The sequence below is a fragment of the Helianthus annuus genome, chromosome 6 (genome assembly GCF_002127325.2).
Source record: "Helianthus annuus cultivar XRQ/B chromosome 6, HanXRQr2.0-SUNRISE, whole genome shotgun sequence".
Taxonomy (NCBI): domain Eukaryota; kingdom Viridiplantae; phylum Streptophyta; class Magnoliopsida; order Asterales; family Asteraceae; genus Helianthus; species Helianthus annuus.
The window spans coordinates 3,479,676-3,494,745 of record NC_035438.2 but is presented as its reverse complement, the minus strand read 5'-3'; the positions used below and the strand labels follow the sequence as shown (position 1 = coordinate 3,494,745).

The 15,070-nt window shown below is 42.4% G+C and overlaps 1 protein-coding gene across 4 annotated transcripts; it reads right to left on the bottom strand.

Annotated features, from left to right (window-relative positions):
• Positions 1–17: 17 nt before the first annotated feature.
• Positions 18–14,494, bottom strand: LOC110864392 (DNA topoisomerase 3-alpha). 4 transcript variants are annotated; one of them, XR_004859887.1, is made up of 9 exons: positions 13,152–13,921; positions 11,999–12,040; positions 11,697–11,890; positions 11,551–11,623; positions 10,735–10,836; positions 10,541–10,647; positions 10,397–10,463; positions 501–623; positions 18–402 (listed from the first exon to the last, which is right to left on the bottom strand). XR_004859887.1 is itself a non-coding variant. In XM_035974315.1 (7 exons), the coding sequence occupies exons 2-7, from the start codon at positions 11,999–12,001 to the stop codon at positions 585–587; spliced, it is 693 nt and encodes a 230-aa protein (XP_035830208.1). In that variant the 5' UTR covers positions 12,002–12,040; positions 13,152–13,921; the 3' UTR covers positions 482–584. The 4 variants fall into 4 exon arrangements, 1 of the variants encoding a protein (XP_035830208.1); XR_004859886.1 differs by adding an exon at positions 13,969–14,494 and having other exon boundaries at positions 22–402; positions 11,697–12,040; positions 13,152–13,841; XR_004859885.1 differs by having other exon boundaries at positions 22–402; positions 11,697–12,040.
• Between the last annotated feature and the right edge of the window lie 576 nt (positions 14,495–15,070).

Sequence of the window (15,070 nt, the reverse complement as noted above, 5' to 3'; positions counted from 1 at the left end):
CACCTCCGTTAAATGCTATCTCGTGAGGGGTAAAAACATCAATTTGATATGTGTCTTCATTTAAAACACCTAGTCTTCATTTCATCCATCCTTCAAACACATCGCATATCGAAATTACACAAGTTAGGGTTTCTTCAAAGCATTGAATTCAGATTTCAACAAATCATGGTATACTAGCAGATGTAGACCAGAAAGGCAACAATCATTGAGTGATGGGGGTTTGGTGTTGGTGGGTGCTGTTGAGAGATAAACTTTGATGACAGCGTACCGTACAAAGAATGAATGATTGTTTAATTTGATGAAAAATATACTCACTTTTATATTGAACTCTTCTACTTCACAAACATTGTCCCTGGTACGGGGATAGCTTATGAAACCAGCTTCGTAAAGATCTTGTGCAACCTAAAAAACAAATTAAGCAGCAAAACAATACGAGAAGGGATTTATTTTAACCAAAAAAAAAAGTGAAGTACTGGTTATGCTTTCTTATTTAAACTAACCTGCATAGTCCGTTCAACATTCATTCATCTCTAAATGAAGCGATGCTAATCGTAGAAGCTCAAAAGTGGTTAAAGGTTTTGGATTCAATATACTATTATCCGTAACGTCAACATAGGTTTGACCTAAATTGTCACACCCCCAAAATCCACACGCGGAGTACCACCGCTTGGAGGCGTGACATGACCAGGATCAAGCCACCAATTATATCAAACATAGCATTTAATAATAATCATAGACATAATTGATGTTCAAAACCAAACATTGTATATGTAGCGGAAGCATTTAAGTATAACCCAAACATAAGTGGTAACGTATGAAATATCATAAGTGTTTAGAAAGCATTCATGAATCCATGTCCACAACGACCTGCTCCTCCCTGTGCAAGCTCCATAATGTACCTAAGGTCCTGCAAGGCATGCAGCAGATAATCAACAACTAGTTGAGCGAGTTCACAGAAAGTAAGTTCATAACAGTAATGCGTAAGTTCATCTAGTGGGGGCTTCCCATACATGTATATACTACTGGTGAGGGATTCTCACATTTATCCTTTATAATGGGGGTTTCCCATTATGGTACTTACTAGACTAGTGCAACCATGTGTTCTTCTTAAACCGAGAACAGGAATACGTACTGGGTCACGTAGGCTTTACGTGACGTGCCCTTCCCCGAGGACAGTGGTACGCGTGGGGGGGGGGGGGCTACGTAGGCTTTACGCAGCGTGTCCTTCCGACCCGGAAGACAGTAGAAGGTATTGGGTTACGTAGGCTTTACGTAACGTGTCCTCCCGACCCGGGAGACAAATGGAAATTACTGGGTTACGTAGGCTTTACGTAACGTGTCCTGACTATCCTGAGGACGATGGTCTATAGTCTAGTGATTGCGTAAGTACGAGTAATCATATCATATCAACATTCCAACCCAATTCCCAACCCGGGAATCCCATGCCTTGGCTGTGTGAACTCACCTTGGATTGCTCGGCAGATACACAAAGAGTACAGATAAGCTAGTAAATGGTCAACCACGTCCTATCATGGTTATAATACAAGTCAGGTTTTGACTAAGGAAATGCACGTAAGAATCACATAAGTTAACGTGTTAAAAGCACATATAAGTCATGGCAACACTTATTGCACGGCATCAGTCAGTTTGTATAATAGGATCATACTTTGAGCGATTAAACAATTGGGCCTAACAACTTAACAAATTCAATAACAAATCTCGGCCCAAACCGATCGCACATAAGGGCCTTGTGCGATCCGGCTCGGCTTGTGCGATCTAATTAATTCAGCCCAACGATAATACTCAGCCCAACAATAAACTGGCCCAACATGCATAAGCGGCCCAAATATAACACATAAGTGACTTGTGCGACTGAACTGGATTGTGCGACTAGAGACCCTTGTGCGACCAGGATTGAGATTGGGCCTAAGGCCCAACATGTGTTTTAAGAGCCATTACTCGTGCGATCCGATACACACCTGGCCCAGTCCAGCATGCATGGCAGCTTGTGCGATCCACACCTGTTGTGCGACCGTGCATGCCAAACATCTTGTGCGTAATGGGTCCTTGTGCGATTTAAGGACTCTTGTGTGATTGGTCCGTCTTGTGCGACCAGACGGCTTGTACACTTGGTTTTCAAATCCCGATTTCATTGTGGATTCGGTTACAATCTTTTAATCGGTTTCCATATTTATCTTTCAATCAACATAATTTCCAACAAAACATTTGCATCCACTCGATCAAACTAAACAATTTATTCTCAATTCGTGTGAACCCTAATTCATTAAGAATCATGCGCAACCATATAACAATTCATGAACATATTAGCATAGATTTCGATCATCAATCTACCTCCGATTATGACAATACAATGATTTATCTAACTCTTAATATGCAAACAATCCAATACATATCATGCTAGCCGATCAACATCTACTCGGTTTTAAATTATTTTCATGAAATCTAATCCGCAAGACATTAATACATGGATCATATTGTTCATCAAATCAATCAATCAATCCCAATCATTCTAGTCTAAGCATGCAATTATATAATCGATCAACAAGTAAAACGACAACAAACACTAACCGAATAGAATGGGGTCAAGAGTTGATCCGAAACACTATGAGTTTTGCGGCTGCCTTCGAGTTCGAGAGAGAAGGAAGAGATGCTAGGGTTTTGTGTGTGTAAAGTATTTTGTAACAAATGAGGTGAAATCCCCTCATGTGTGTATGTTTGTATGTGCAAAAGAAAAGCAATGGGCCGGCCCCTACATGGGCAGCCCTTGAAGTCCGAACACAAGTAAAATGGCCCAAAGGCTTAGGCTTATGCGAGTGTGAGTGTTGTGCGATCGGGTTTGATGTGTGGTTCGGGTTATTGACATACATACAATATAGCACATAACAAATATATCATTCACTAAGAAAATCATAACGTTTCACATAAGCACATAACGTTACAGGATAGGTCCAAAGTGCGAGTTGTCACATTATCCCCAACTAATTGGAAATTTCGTCCCGAAATTTGGTATGCACTCACTGAGGAAGCTAGGTAAGTTCAATCGTTCACTGGTTTTCCTGGGGTGTCACATCCTCCCCCCGTTGATCTGGAATTTCGTCCCGAAATTCCGAAGTAGTAGCTTCAGTCTCAGCGATGGTTGCATTGGTTCCGAATAATTGAGGGTACTTTTCTGTCATCCTGTCTTCGCGTTCCCAGGTGTACTCTGGGCCACGTCTGGAGTTCCAACGAACTCGAACAAGAGGGATTCTCTTGTGTTTGAGGACCTTCACATCCCGGTCCGTGATTTCTACAGGCTCCTCGACGAACTGTAACCGCTCGTCGATAGTGAGTTCCTTAAAAGGAATGATGAGGGTTTCATCTGATAGGCACTTCTTTAGGTTCGACACATGAAAGACATTGTGAACTGCCCCGAGTTCAGCTGGTAGGTTTAATCTGTAGGCTACCTTGCCAATCTTTTCTATGATTTCGAACGGTCCGACATACCGCAGATTGAGTTTGCCCCGTTTGCCAAAACGAACCACACCCTTCCAGGGTGAGACTTTTAATAAAACCCGGTCCCCAACCTGAAATTCCAAAGGCTTTCTACGCTTGTCCGCGTAGGCTTTCTGACGGTCGCGTGCTGCCGCCATGCGCTGTCGTATCTGTGCAATCTTTTCTGTGGCGTCCACTACAATCTCTGGACCCGTAATCTGACTATCCCCCACCTCTGCCCAACAGAGAGGTGACCGGCATTTACGCCCGTACAATGCCTCGAATGGAGCGGCTTGTATGCTGGTGTGATAACTATTATTATACGAGAACTCCACTAAAGGGAGGTGCTTTTCCCAGCCGTTGCCGAAGTCTATAACGCATGCCCTAAGCATGTCTTCAAGAGTTTGGATCGTTCGCTCAGGCTGCCCATCCGTCTGAGGGTGATATGCTGTGCTCATGTCTAATCGTGAGCCGAAAGATTTATGCATCGCTTGCCATAGCTCTGACGTGAATCGTGCATCGCGATCCGAAATGATGGAGGTGGGCACCCCGTGCCTCGAAACAACTTCTTTGAGATAGGTGTCTGCAAGAGTGGAGAACTTATCCGTTTCCTTTATGGGTAGGAAGTGTGCAGACTTGGTGAGTCGATCCACGATCACCCATATGGTATCATTCCCACGCTGGGATCTGGGTAGGCCTGTAACGAAATCCATGGAAATTTCTTCCCATTTCCATTGAGGTATCTTAGGCTGCTGAAGTAGGCCCGCTGGTTTCTGGTATTCAACCTTGACTCTCGCACAGGTCAAACACTTGCCAACATAAGTAGCGATGTGGGCCTTCATGCTAGGCCACCAATAAGTGGTTCTGATGTCGTGGTACATTTTGTCCGACCCTGGATGTACCGAATAGCGAGACTTGTGAGCTTCATCCATTACAAGTTCGTGTAGACCGCCATAAAGTGGGACCCAAATACGCCCCGCTACATAGTAGGCGCCGTCTGCCTTCTGTTCCATTTGCTGTCGTGAGCCGCGTAAGGCTTCAGCCTTGACGTTTTCGGGCTTCAATGCCTCTACCTGAGCGTTTCGTATTTGTGCAGGAAGGCTAGACTGAATCGTAAGCTGTAGCGCTCGCACGCGCCGAGGTAAAGTGTCTTTCCGACTGAGGGCATCGGCCACAACGTTGGCCTTGCCTGGATGGTACTTGATAGCGCATTCGTAATCGTTCAGTAATTCAACCCATCGCCGTTGACGCATGTTCAAATCCTTCTGCTTAAGGATATGCTCGAGACTCCTGTGATCGGTGTAAATCGTGCACCTGGTACCGTACAGGTAGTGTCGCCATATCTTAAGCGCGAAAACAACAGCTCCCAGCTCTAAATCGTGCGTCGTGTAGTTCCGTTCATGAACCTTGAGTTGACGAGAGGCGTAAGCAATAACTTTGTCGCGCTGCATTAACACACATCCAAGTCCCCGAATGGATGCATCACAATAAACCACGAAGTCATCTGTGCCCTCTGGCAAAGAGAGGATAGGTGCACTGCAAAGCCTATCCTTTAGGTGCTGAAAAGCAGTCTCCTGGGGATCTCCCCAACGGTAGGTGACACCCTTCTGTGTCAGTAGCGTAAGCGGCTGCGCAATCTTCGAGAAATCCTTGATAAACCGTCTGTAGTAACCTGCCAAACCCAAGAATTGGCGTATTTCCTGATCGAGTCTACCTTGGATGGATCGACATGGATCCCATCCTTGTTTACTACGTGGCCTAAGAAATGGACTTCACGAAGCCAGAAGTCGCATTTCGAAAACTTAGCGTATAGCTGTTCCTTCCGAAGGAGTTCCAAAATGAGGCGTAGATGCTGCTCGTGTTCCTCCTGACTCTTAGAGTAAATCAGAATATTGTCGATGAATACTATGACAAACTTGTCGAGATAGGGTTTGCACACCCTGTTCATAAGGTCCATAAATACAGCAGGTGCGTTCGTTAACCCGAACGGCATGACAAGAAACTCGTAGTGGCCATAACGAGTTCTGAATGCGGTTTTGGAGACGTCCTCATCCCGGACTCTCAGCTGATGATAACCAGACCTCAAGTCTATCTTCGAATAGTAACACGACCCTTGTAACTGGTCGAATAAGTCGTCTATGCGTGGTAGAGGATAACGGTTCTTCACCGTCACCTTGTTGAGTTCACGGTAGTCGATACACATTCTGAACGTACCGTCTTTCTTCTTCACGAAAAGTACTGGAGCTCCCCAAGGCGAAGAGCTTGGACGAATAAAGCCCTTTTCCAAGAGCTCTTGTAGCTGCTTTGACAGTTCCTCCAATTCTGATGGAGCTAGACGATATGGTGCGCGAGCTATGGGTGCTGCTCCTGGAGCGAGCTCGATTTGAAATTCGACCTGACGATGAGGCGGTAAGCCAGGTAAGTCTTCAGGAAACACCTGAGGGTAGTCACGTACAATTGGAATATCCTCCAATTTCTTCTCTTTCACTGATGCATCTGAAACAAGTGCCAAGATGGCGGTGTGACCCTTTCGCAGGCACTTCTGAGCCTTCAAGAAAGAAATGATGCCAACCACAGCACCACTCTTGTCGCCTTGAACTTCTAGAGGTTCCTGACCAGAACGTGGAATACGAATAATCTTCTCGCTGCATAAGATCTCTGCCTGGTGTTGAGATAGCCAATCCATCCCAATCACGACGTCGAAACTACCCAAAACTATGGGAATGAGATCGATAGTGAAAGCTTGACCAGCTAGGATAAGATTACAACCCTGAACTACGTGCGTGGCTTCTAGACTTTTACCGTTAGCTAACTCTACTACATGTTTGGTGGGTAAAAGTGTTGGTGCACGTTTTAGTAGTTGACACATTTTCACAGACATATAGCTTGTATCCGCACCCGAATCAAACAAAAAAGTAACGTAAATATTGTCGAGGAGAAACTTACCCATAACTACGTTGGGATCGTTCACTGCGTCGCCTCGACCTAGTACGAATGCACGACCCCTTGCCTCATTGCCGTTGTTGTTTCCCCCATTGTTGTTGTTGCCATTGCCCTGATTGTTGTTGTTGTTGTTGTTCTGGTTCCTGTTTAATTGAGGACAGTGCCTCTTGAAGTGGCCTTCTGCCCCACACTGAAAGCATACTTTGTTGCCCTGTTGCTGATTCTGCTGTGCCTGTGGCTGCTGCTGGTTTTGGTTCGCAGGACGTGGGCTTCTACAATCCTTAGCCTCATGACCCATCTTGAGGCACCTTTGACAGCGACCCTTATTACACTGGCCACCGTGGTGTCTACCGCAGTTGTTGCATTTTGAGAGGTTCCCCCGATATCCGCCCTGCCTGTGACTACCTGAAGAATGCTGGCTGGGACTCTGATGACTGTCAGTCTTTCGCTGCTGGGCCTGAGACTGAACTGAAGCTGATCCCCTGCTGGAATCCCCATCCCATTTTCTCTTACTGTCACTGGGAGTAGCAGGAGTAGCTGAAGTAGTAGCGGTAGCAATAGCGCTGATGCGTTTAGGCAGTTTGTTCTGATCTACTGCCTGGTCTGTGATGCGGTGAGCGAGGCGTTGAATCTCCTGGATGTTATCGAGATTAGCCGAAGTAACGTGGCTCTGGATCTCTGGCGCCAACCCTTTGAGATACAATTCAATGCGCTTAATTGGAGGGTCCACCATAGTTGGACACAGCACGGCCAGTTCGTTTGACCTTTTGGTGTAAGCTTCAATCTCTGATCCAGTCATCTTCAGATGGTAAAACTCATCCTCTAGCTTATGGATGTCTTCCCGAGTACAATACTCCCTCTTGATCAGTTCCTTGAATTCGTTCCAGGGTGTGGCGTTAGCAGCTGCCAACCCTAAGATCTGAACTTGGGCGTTCCACCAAGTTAGTGCTATTCCTTCTAGCGTGCCAGTGGCGTATTTCACCCTGCGAGCCTCAGGGCATTCGCACATTTCGAATACTGATTCTAGCTTTTCAAACCAATGGAGGAGTCCCACTGCCCCCTCGGTGCCACTGAAAGAATTTGGACGACAGTCCATGAAGTTCTTGAATGTGCAGACAGGCTGCTGCGCGTGTTGACCTGCTTGAGCAGCTGCAAGTGCCGCAGCGACTTGAGCTTGAACGAGAGCCTCTAACTGGGCTTGTGTCATGTTAATTCGTCCAGACATGATCTTCATAATAAAAGTAACGTGAGTGAGAGTGGTTCACGAGTAGGGCGATGACAGAAAAGCGTAAGCGCATAGGTATTCTCATGTAATAAAGTCATGTGTATCTAAGCGTATTGCGAGCAAAGTTCTAAGCAGTTCTAACAAATAGGCAATAAACATAAACCTTATTACCTAGGATGTCGAGTCTTGCACGTGGAGCGAAGCGTCGTTGTGGATCGTTGAGAGCACTGTTCTGGTTATAGTCTGGTTTTAATAAAAACGTTTTCCCATATTAAAACCAAGTTCTCTATAACCAATGGCTCTGATACCAATCTGTCACACCCCCAAAATCCACACGCGGAGTACCACCGCTTGGAGGCGTGACATGACCAGGATCAAGCCACCAATTATATCAAACATAGCATTTAATAATAATCATAGACATAATTGATGTTCAAAACCAAACATTGTATATGTAGCGGAAGCATTTAAGTATAACCCAAACATAAGTGGTAACGTATGAAATATCATAAGTGTTTAGAAAGCATTCATGAATCCATGTCCACAACGACCTGCTCCTCCCTGTGCAAGCTCCATAATGTACCTAAGGTCCTGCAAGGCATGCAACAGATAATCAACAACTAGTTGAGCGAGTTCACAGAAAGTAAGTTCATAACAGTAATGCGTAAGTTCATCTAGTGGGGGCTTCCCATACATGTATATACTACTGGTGAGGGATTCTCACATTTATCCTTTATAATGGGGGTTTCCCATTATGGTACTTACTAGACTAGTGCAACCATGTGTTCTTCTTAAACCGAGAACAGGAATACGTACTGGGTCACGTAGGCTTTACGTGACGTGCCCTTCCCCGAGGACAGTGGTACGCGTGGGGGGGGGGGGCTACGTAGGCTTTACGCAGCGTGTCCTTCCGACCCGGAAGACAGTAGAAGGTATTGGGTTACGTAGGCTTTACGTAACGTGTCCTCCCGACCCGGGAGACAAATGGAAATTACTGGGTTACGTAGGCTTTACGTAACGTGTCCTGACTATCCTGAGGACGATGGTCTATAGTCTAGTGATTGCGTAAGTACGAGTAATCATATCATATCAACATTCCAACCCAATTCCCAACCCGGGAATCCCATGCCTTGGCTGTGTGAACTCACCTTGGATTGCTCGGCAGATACACAAAGAGTACAGATAAGCTAGTAAATGGTCAACCACGTCCTATCATGGTTATAATACAAGTCAGGTTTTGACTAAGGAAATGCACGTAAGAATCACATAAGTTAACGTGTTAAAAGCACATATAAGTCATGGCAACACTTATTGCACGGCATCAGTCAGTTTGTATAATAGGATCATACTTTGAGCGATTAAACAATTGGGCCTAACAACTTAACAAATTCAATAACAAATCTCGGCCCAAACCGATCGCACATAAGGGCCTTGTGCGATCCGGCTCGGCTTGTGCGATCTAATTAATTCAGCCCAACGATAATACTCAGCCCAACAATAAACTGGCCCAACATGCATAAGCGGCCCAAATATAACACATAAGTGACTTGTGCGACTGAACTGGATTGTGCGACTAGAGACCCTTGTGCGACCAGGATTGAGATTGGGCCTAAGGCCCAACATGTGTTTTAAGAGCCATTACTCGTGCGATCCGATACACACCTGGCCCAGTCCAGCATGCATGGCAGCTTGTGCGATCCACACCTGTTGTGCGACCGTGCATGCCAAACATCTTGTGCGTAATGGGTCCTTGTGCGATTTAAGGACTCTTGTGTGATTGGTCCGTCTTGTGCGACCAGACGGCTTGTACACTTGGTTTTCAAATCCCGATTTCATTGTGGATTCGGTTACAATCTTTTAATCGGTTTCCATATTTATCTTTCAATCAACATAATTTCCAACAAAACATTTGCATCCACTCGATCAAACTAAACAATTTATTCTCAATTCGTGTGAACCCTAATTCATTAAGAATCATGCGCAACCATATAACAATTCATGAACATATTAGCATAGATTTCGATCATCAATCTACCTCCGATTATGACAATACAATGATTTATCTAACTCTTAATATGCAAACAATCCAATACATATCATGCTAGCCGATCAACATCTACTCGGTTTTAAATTATTTTCATGAAATCTAATCCGCAAGACATTAATACATGGATCATATTGTTCATCAAATCAATCAATCAATCCCAATCATTCTAGTCTAAGCATGCAATTATATAATCGATCAACAAGTAAAACGACAACAAACACTAACCGAATAGAATGGGGTCAAGAGTTGATCCGAAACACTATGAGTTTTGCGGCTGCCTTCGAGTTCGAGAGAGAAGGAAGAGATGCTAGGGTTTTGTGTGTGTAAAGTATTTTGTAACAAATGAGGTGAAATCCCCTCATGTGTGTATGTTTGTATGTGCAAAAGAAAAGCAATGGGCCGGCCCCTACATGGGCAGCCCTTGAAGTCCGAACACAAGTAAAATGGCCCAAAGGCTTAGGCTTATGCGAGTGTGAGTGTTGTGCGATCGGGTTTGATGTGTGGTTCGGGTTATTGACATACATACAATATAGCACATAACAAATATATCATTCACTAAGAAAATCATAACGTTTCACATAAGCACATAACGTTACAGGATAGGTCCAAAGTGCGAGTTGTCACATAAATTTTAATAAAATTGTTAAACAAGCCACATATTCCAAGGTCATTAATGGTTAAACACTTACGCGTGCACGAGAGTTTTGGATACAAGAATTATAAATTGATGTCGCCTCTTGAGAATCAGACACATCCCTATAAATTAAAAACAAAATGAGTTAAAACACTAACTCGTTAATATATATAAAGTTGGCAAGTAGTACAAACTTTACATGCTAAACTTTGTGGTGTCATCAACAATTTTATGTGTGCACTTAATCTTCCAAACTTGATTCTTTCTCTCTTCACATTGCTCCACAATGAATCCGAGTGTTGGAAGCTTGAAAACACATTATAGAATCACAGATATATTTATTAAATTTCTGTTTCATGATAAATTTGAATTCTATTTGAAAAATCTTCATACCTGGCACATGCCGTAACTTAGAACATTGTGAATTTTATATGCGTTTGACAGTAAACTTGTTTGAAAACGTGTAAACACATAACCATTTCGCAAATTTATTTCCTGCACATGGCTCATGATCAGGTTAAATCAGATTATGTTTTATCTCTAACGAGTTGAACGTCAAACGATATATTGAAACAAACTTGTTTAAAAAACATGACGTATTTAGAAAACGAACATTTAAAAATACGGCTTTCACATTGTTCAACGCTTTAATTAGGGATAAGCAGAAAACTGAAATAACCGAAAAATCCAAACTCAAATAACTGAGCCAAAACAAAAATCGACGGTTCGGGTTTCGGATTTTTAATAACCAAAAAATTTCAGTTCGGTTTTCAGATAACTATTTTCAATAACCGAACTGATAAGTTACAATAGTAAGCCCACTCCATATATTTTTATGTTTAAGTTTAAGTTGTTTAAGTGTTTAACCGATATTACTAAGAATTTTTTATTTTATTTTTGATTGTTAAGTATTTATAATTAGAACATTAACATGTTATTGAAATTGTAAGACTGGTATTACAAGATGATTTCTATTGATTACAATGATGAGTATATATACCGAGTACAAGGAGATCTCATCTCAATGCAATTTGTTTAATTAACTCAAGAAAAATTCTTAAACTTTGAATTATACTTTTTATTTTTGAATCTTATGTATTTTGTTTCAGAAACAGAAAAACCGAACCCGACCTGTTGCTAAAACCAAAAGAACCGGAGTCGAACGGTTTATGAAAATGAAAAACCGAACTTTTGGTTGGTGGTACTTACTCTCCTGAAATCAGCAGCATCGGAAAACCGGTGATTAATTTGTCCAGCATCTCTAAAAGCAGCTTTAATGTCACTATCAATAAAAACAACAATTTGTAAACCCAATATATTCTAGAGTGAAAAAAATAGTGTATCAATCCACATACCTCTTATGTAGGGATGAGAAACGAGCACTACGAATAAGGAGATCAGAATTCACTTCTTGACAAACTTCTACAACTTCCTTTGCTATACTTTCTCCTTCTAAATCACAATATAGCAACAAATATAGTCGCTTGCACACTTCGACTACACGACGTAAATGTCCTATTGTGCTTTTCTGGCTCTCGAGTTTAGGTACCTTATCAACATTTACGTCAAATAGTTCTATAAGCTCATAAGATTTGAAGCTCCTAACATTACTTAGGAAGGTCATGTCTTTAAGATGACCTTTAACCGATGTAACTACCATTTGAAAAACAGTCCCAGCATCAGTCCCATCATCAACAATCTGATAGTCAAACGTATAACTCTGATTCAATTCTTTGACATCCTGATTTGATAATATTCTGACTAACATTTTAGCCACCGAAGGCTTCTCTACAACATTAAGTACTTTAATATGTTCTACACTTGTTGCCATCGCGACTTCAAAACGATAATTATAAAAGAAACAAAAAACCCACAATTAAATTTAAATATAAAAAGTTTTAGCTTATTTTGTTATTCAATCAATAAAAACTTGATTGATTTCTTAACATCTGGTAAATAAATGTATATAATTTGAAGTTTCGAGAACACCTAATATCGATCCAATCAATACTCAAAAACTGTGATCACCTTTAATAATTTATGGCAACTAATATTATCTTCAGTTTCAATCAGACGTCAATCAAATTCTTTGCTGTAGTTTAAGAACTGTATCTCCTAATAGAACTTATATCCTTAGGAAAAAGATATAAATAATTCTTAATTCCTTCACTCAAACTCATTTTCATCCTAACCAACAGTTAAAGAATCAAAAATTGAGTTGACAAACCTTTTCGGGTGGCAAAATTCAAGGTTGGTCAGCAGTCGGGCGATAATCTCACACTGCTATCTACAAGCGGTCGAGGAGGGGGGGGGGGGGGGGAGAAAGAGGGAAAAATGAAGGAAACCTTAAGGTGGTGTCTGCAGTCTACGGACCACATCTGCATACATCTGCAGCTGAAGAGAATACTTGAGGCCAAGGTTGGAGAACTCGCTAGTCGGCCGGGGAGGTGGGGACTAACGACTACTCGGGATTACCCGGGATTAATCGGATCGGAAATTTTATATGTATATTTTATTATTTTTATAAACATGTATATATATACTCACACATCCATATCAATATAATACTTAAAAAGGTAAAAACTGTTAAGTTTAACATCAACCTATAATCGGCCAAGTGAAACTTAATTGTAACAAGTAACAACTAACAAACTATTAGATTCATTCATCTAATCCTAATCGGCCAACGTCTGAATTGAATTCTGAAATGAAACTTATTTCATAATCGGCCAACTGAAATTTAATGTCAGCTGATAACTCTACAATTAACAACTTAATTGTAACAACTAACAACTAATAAAGATCATTACCTGTTTGGAGTATGGAAGAACCGAAGAAGCGAAGAAGCAGGCGCCGGAGAAGAAGCAGAGCCGCCGGAGTATATATATAGGTTGATGTTAATCTTTACAGTTTGAGTGAATTGTAAGAATTGTTCTTTATCTTTATACCTCTTTGCAGGCGGTGTCCTTTATATTTAAAAGGGTTAATGGATTTAAACACCTCCAACTATTGCCATTTGGCCGATAGCACTCTCAACTTTGACTTTGGCTCACACCACTCCCAACTTAACACTTGGGTTGCTGTGTCACCCCGTCGTTAAATAAACACTAACTGGGTTAGTTCTTTTTGCTGACGTGGCCAATATTTTCTGATGTGCCATGGTGACATGGCCTGTTTTTATCCAACGTGGCCATTTTTGTTGACGTGGCCATTTTGTGTCCAATGGTTGTTCAACAAGAGTGAATCCGACCTATGTGAAACCTGAACCGAACTGAACCAAGCTCCGTTCCAAAACTGAGCCACCCCTCACCACCGTTGCCGCTGTTTTCCGACGGCCGGAGCTTGTCTCCGCCATCCGTATCCACCACCAGCTGGCTCACTGTCACAGCCCAACCTCCCAAAACCAAACCAATCACCGTCGCCATCAACCCCCCCCCCCCCCCGGCTACTTCCTGAACAACAACATCACCGGCGGCGGATTTCAACATCAAATGATAAATCTCCAAACACATTTCCATATGAACAACAAAACCGATACAACTCATAATCTCAAAACATATCACTCAATGAAATCGAACAAAACAAATCGAACAAAAATTACAAAATCAAACTACTAAAACTCGTTACCTGATTGCGGAATCAAATGAAAACCTATAATCGATCCAGATTCATCCTTCTCAGCACATAACAACACGCAATCCTTGTACATCTTCAACAGCGATTTCACACTGTTCCCCTCCTTACCTTATTGCGGAATCTCGTTACTTGATTGCGGAATCAAATGAAAACTCGTTACCTGATTGCGACGGCACACCACCGTCATGCCTTCTGTAAAACTCGTTACCTGATTGCGACGGCAACACTGTTCCCCTCATCAACATCACCTGATCATCATCATAACCCCGTTATCCCCCAAAATCAAAACCCATCGTCTTTTTTTTTCGATATCATCTCAAATAGGCTTCTAGATCCAGATTAAGCAGTGGTTGGTGGTGTGGGGTAGGTGGTCGCAGTGGGTGGTGGCCAATGGTTCTTGAACAGGGGATTATGGTGGTAGGGTGGATGGTAGCGTAAGGTTATGGTGGGGTGGAAGGCATGACGGTGGTGTGGATGGATGGTGTTGGTGTTAAGTGTGAGAGAGAGATAGGGGAATATAAACTGATTTTAATATAATATAAGTTTTCATGAACATGCCACCTCATTATAAACATGCCACGTCATCTAAAATTAGCCACGTAGGACAATAAAACTAACCCAGTTAGTGTTTATTTAACGACGGGGTGACACAGCAACCCAAGTGTTAAGTTGGGAGTGGTGTGAGCCAAAGTCAAAGTTGAGAGTGCCATCGGCCAAACGGCAATAGTTGGGGGTGTTTAAATCCATTAACCCTATTTAAAATCGACGAGTTTTGTCCTTTATGTTTAAAAATCAAGCATGGTTTGTCCTTTGAGTCAAACTCAGTCAGATTTTTTGGTTAAGTATGATCATATGCTTTGCACATGAGGGCATACTTGTCATTTCACCTTCCAAGGGTTTATTTTGTAAAGACTTATTATTGAGGGACTGTATCGGAAAACTGAAAAAAAATCCAAACTATTTCACTGTCACCACAACCCAATCTCTCTCTAATCTCTCTCATCCCATCATCCCACAACCTACAACCACCCTGCAGCGGCCTCGCCGGAATCATTTACACAACAACAACTTTAGTCACCTCTTCATTTCGACA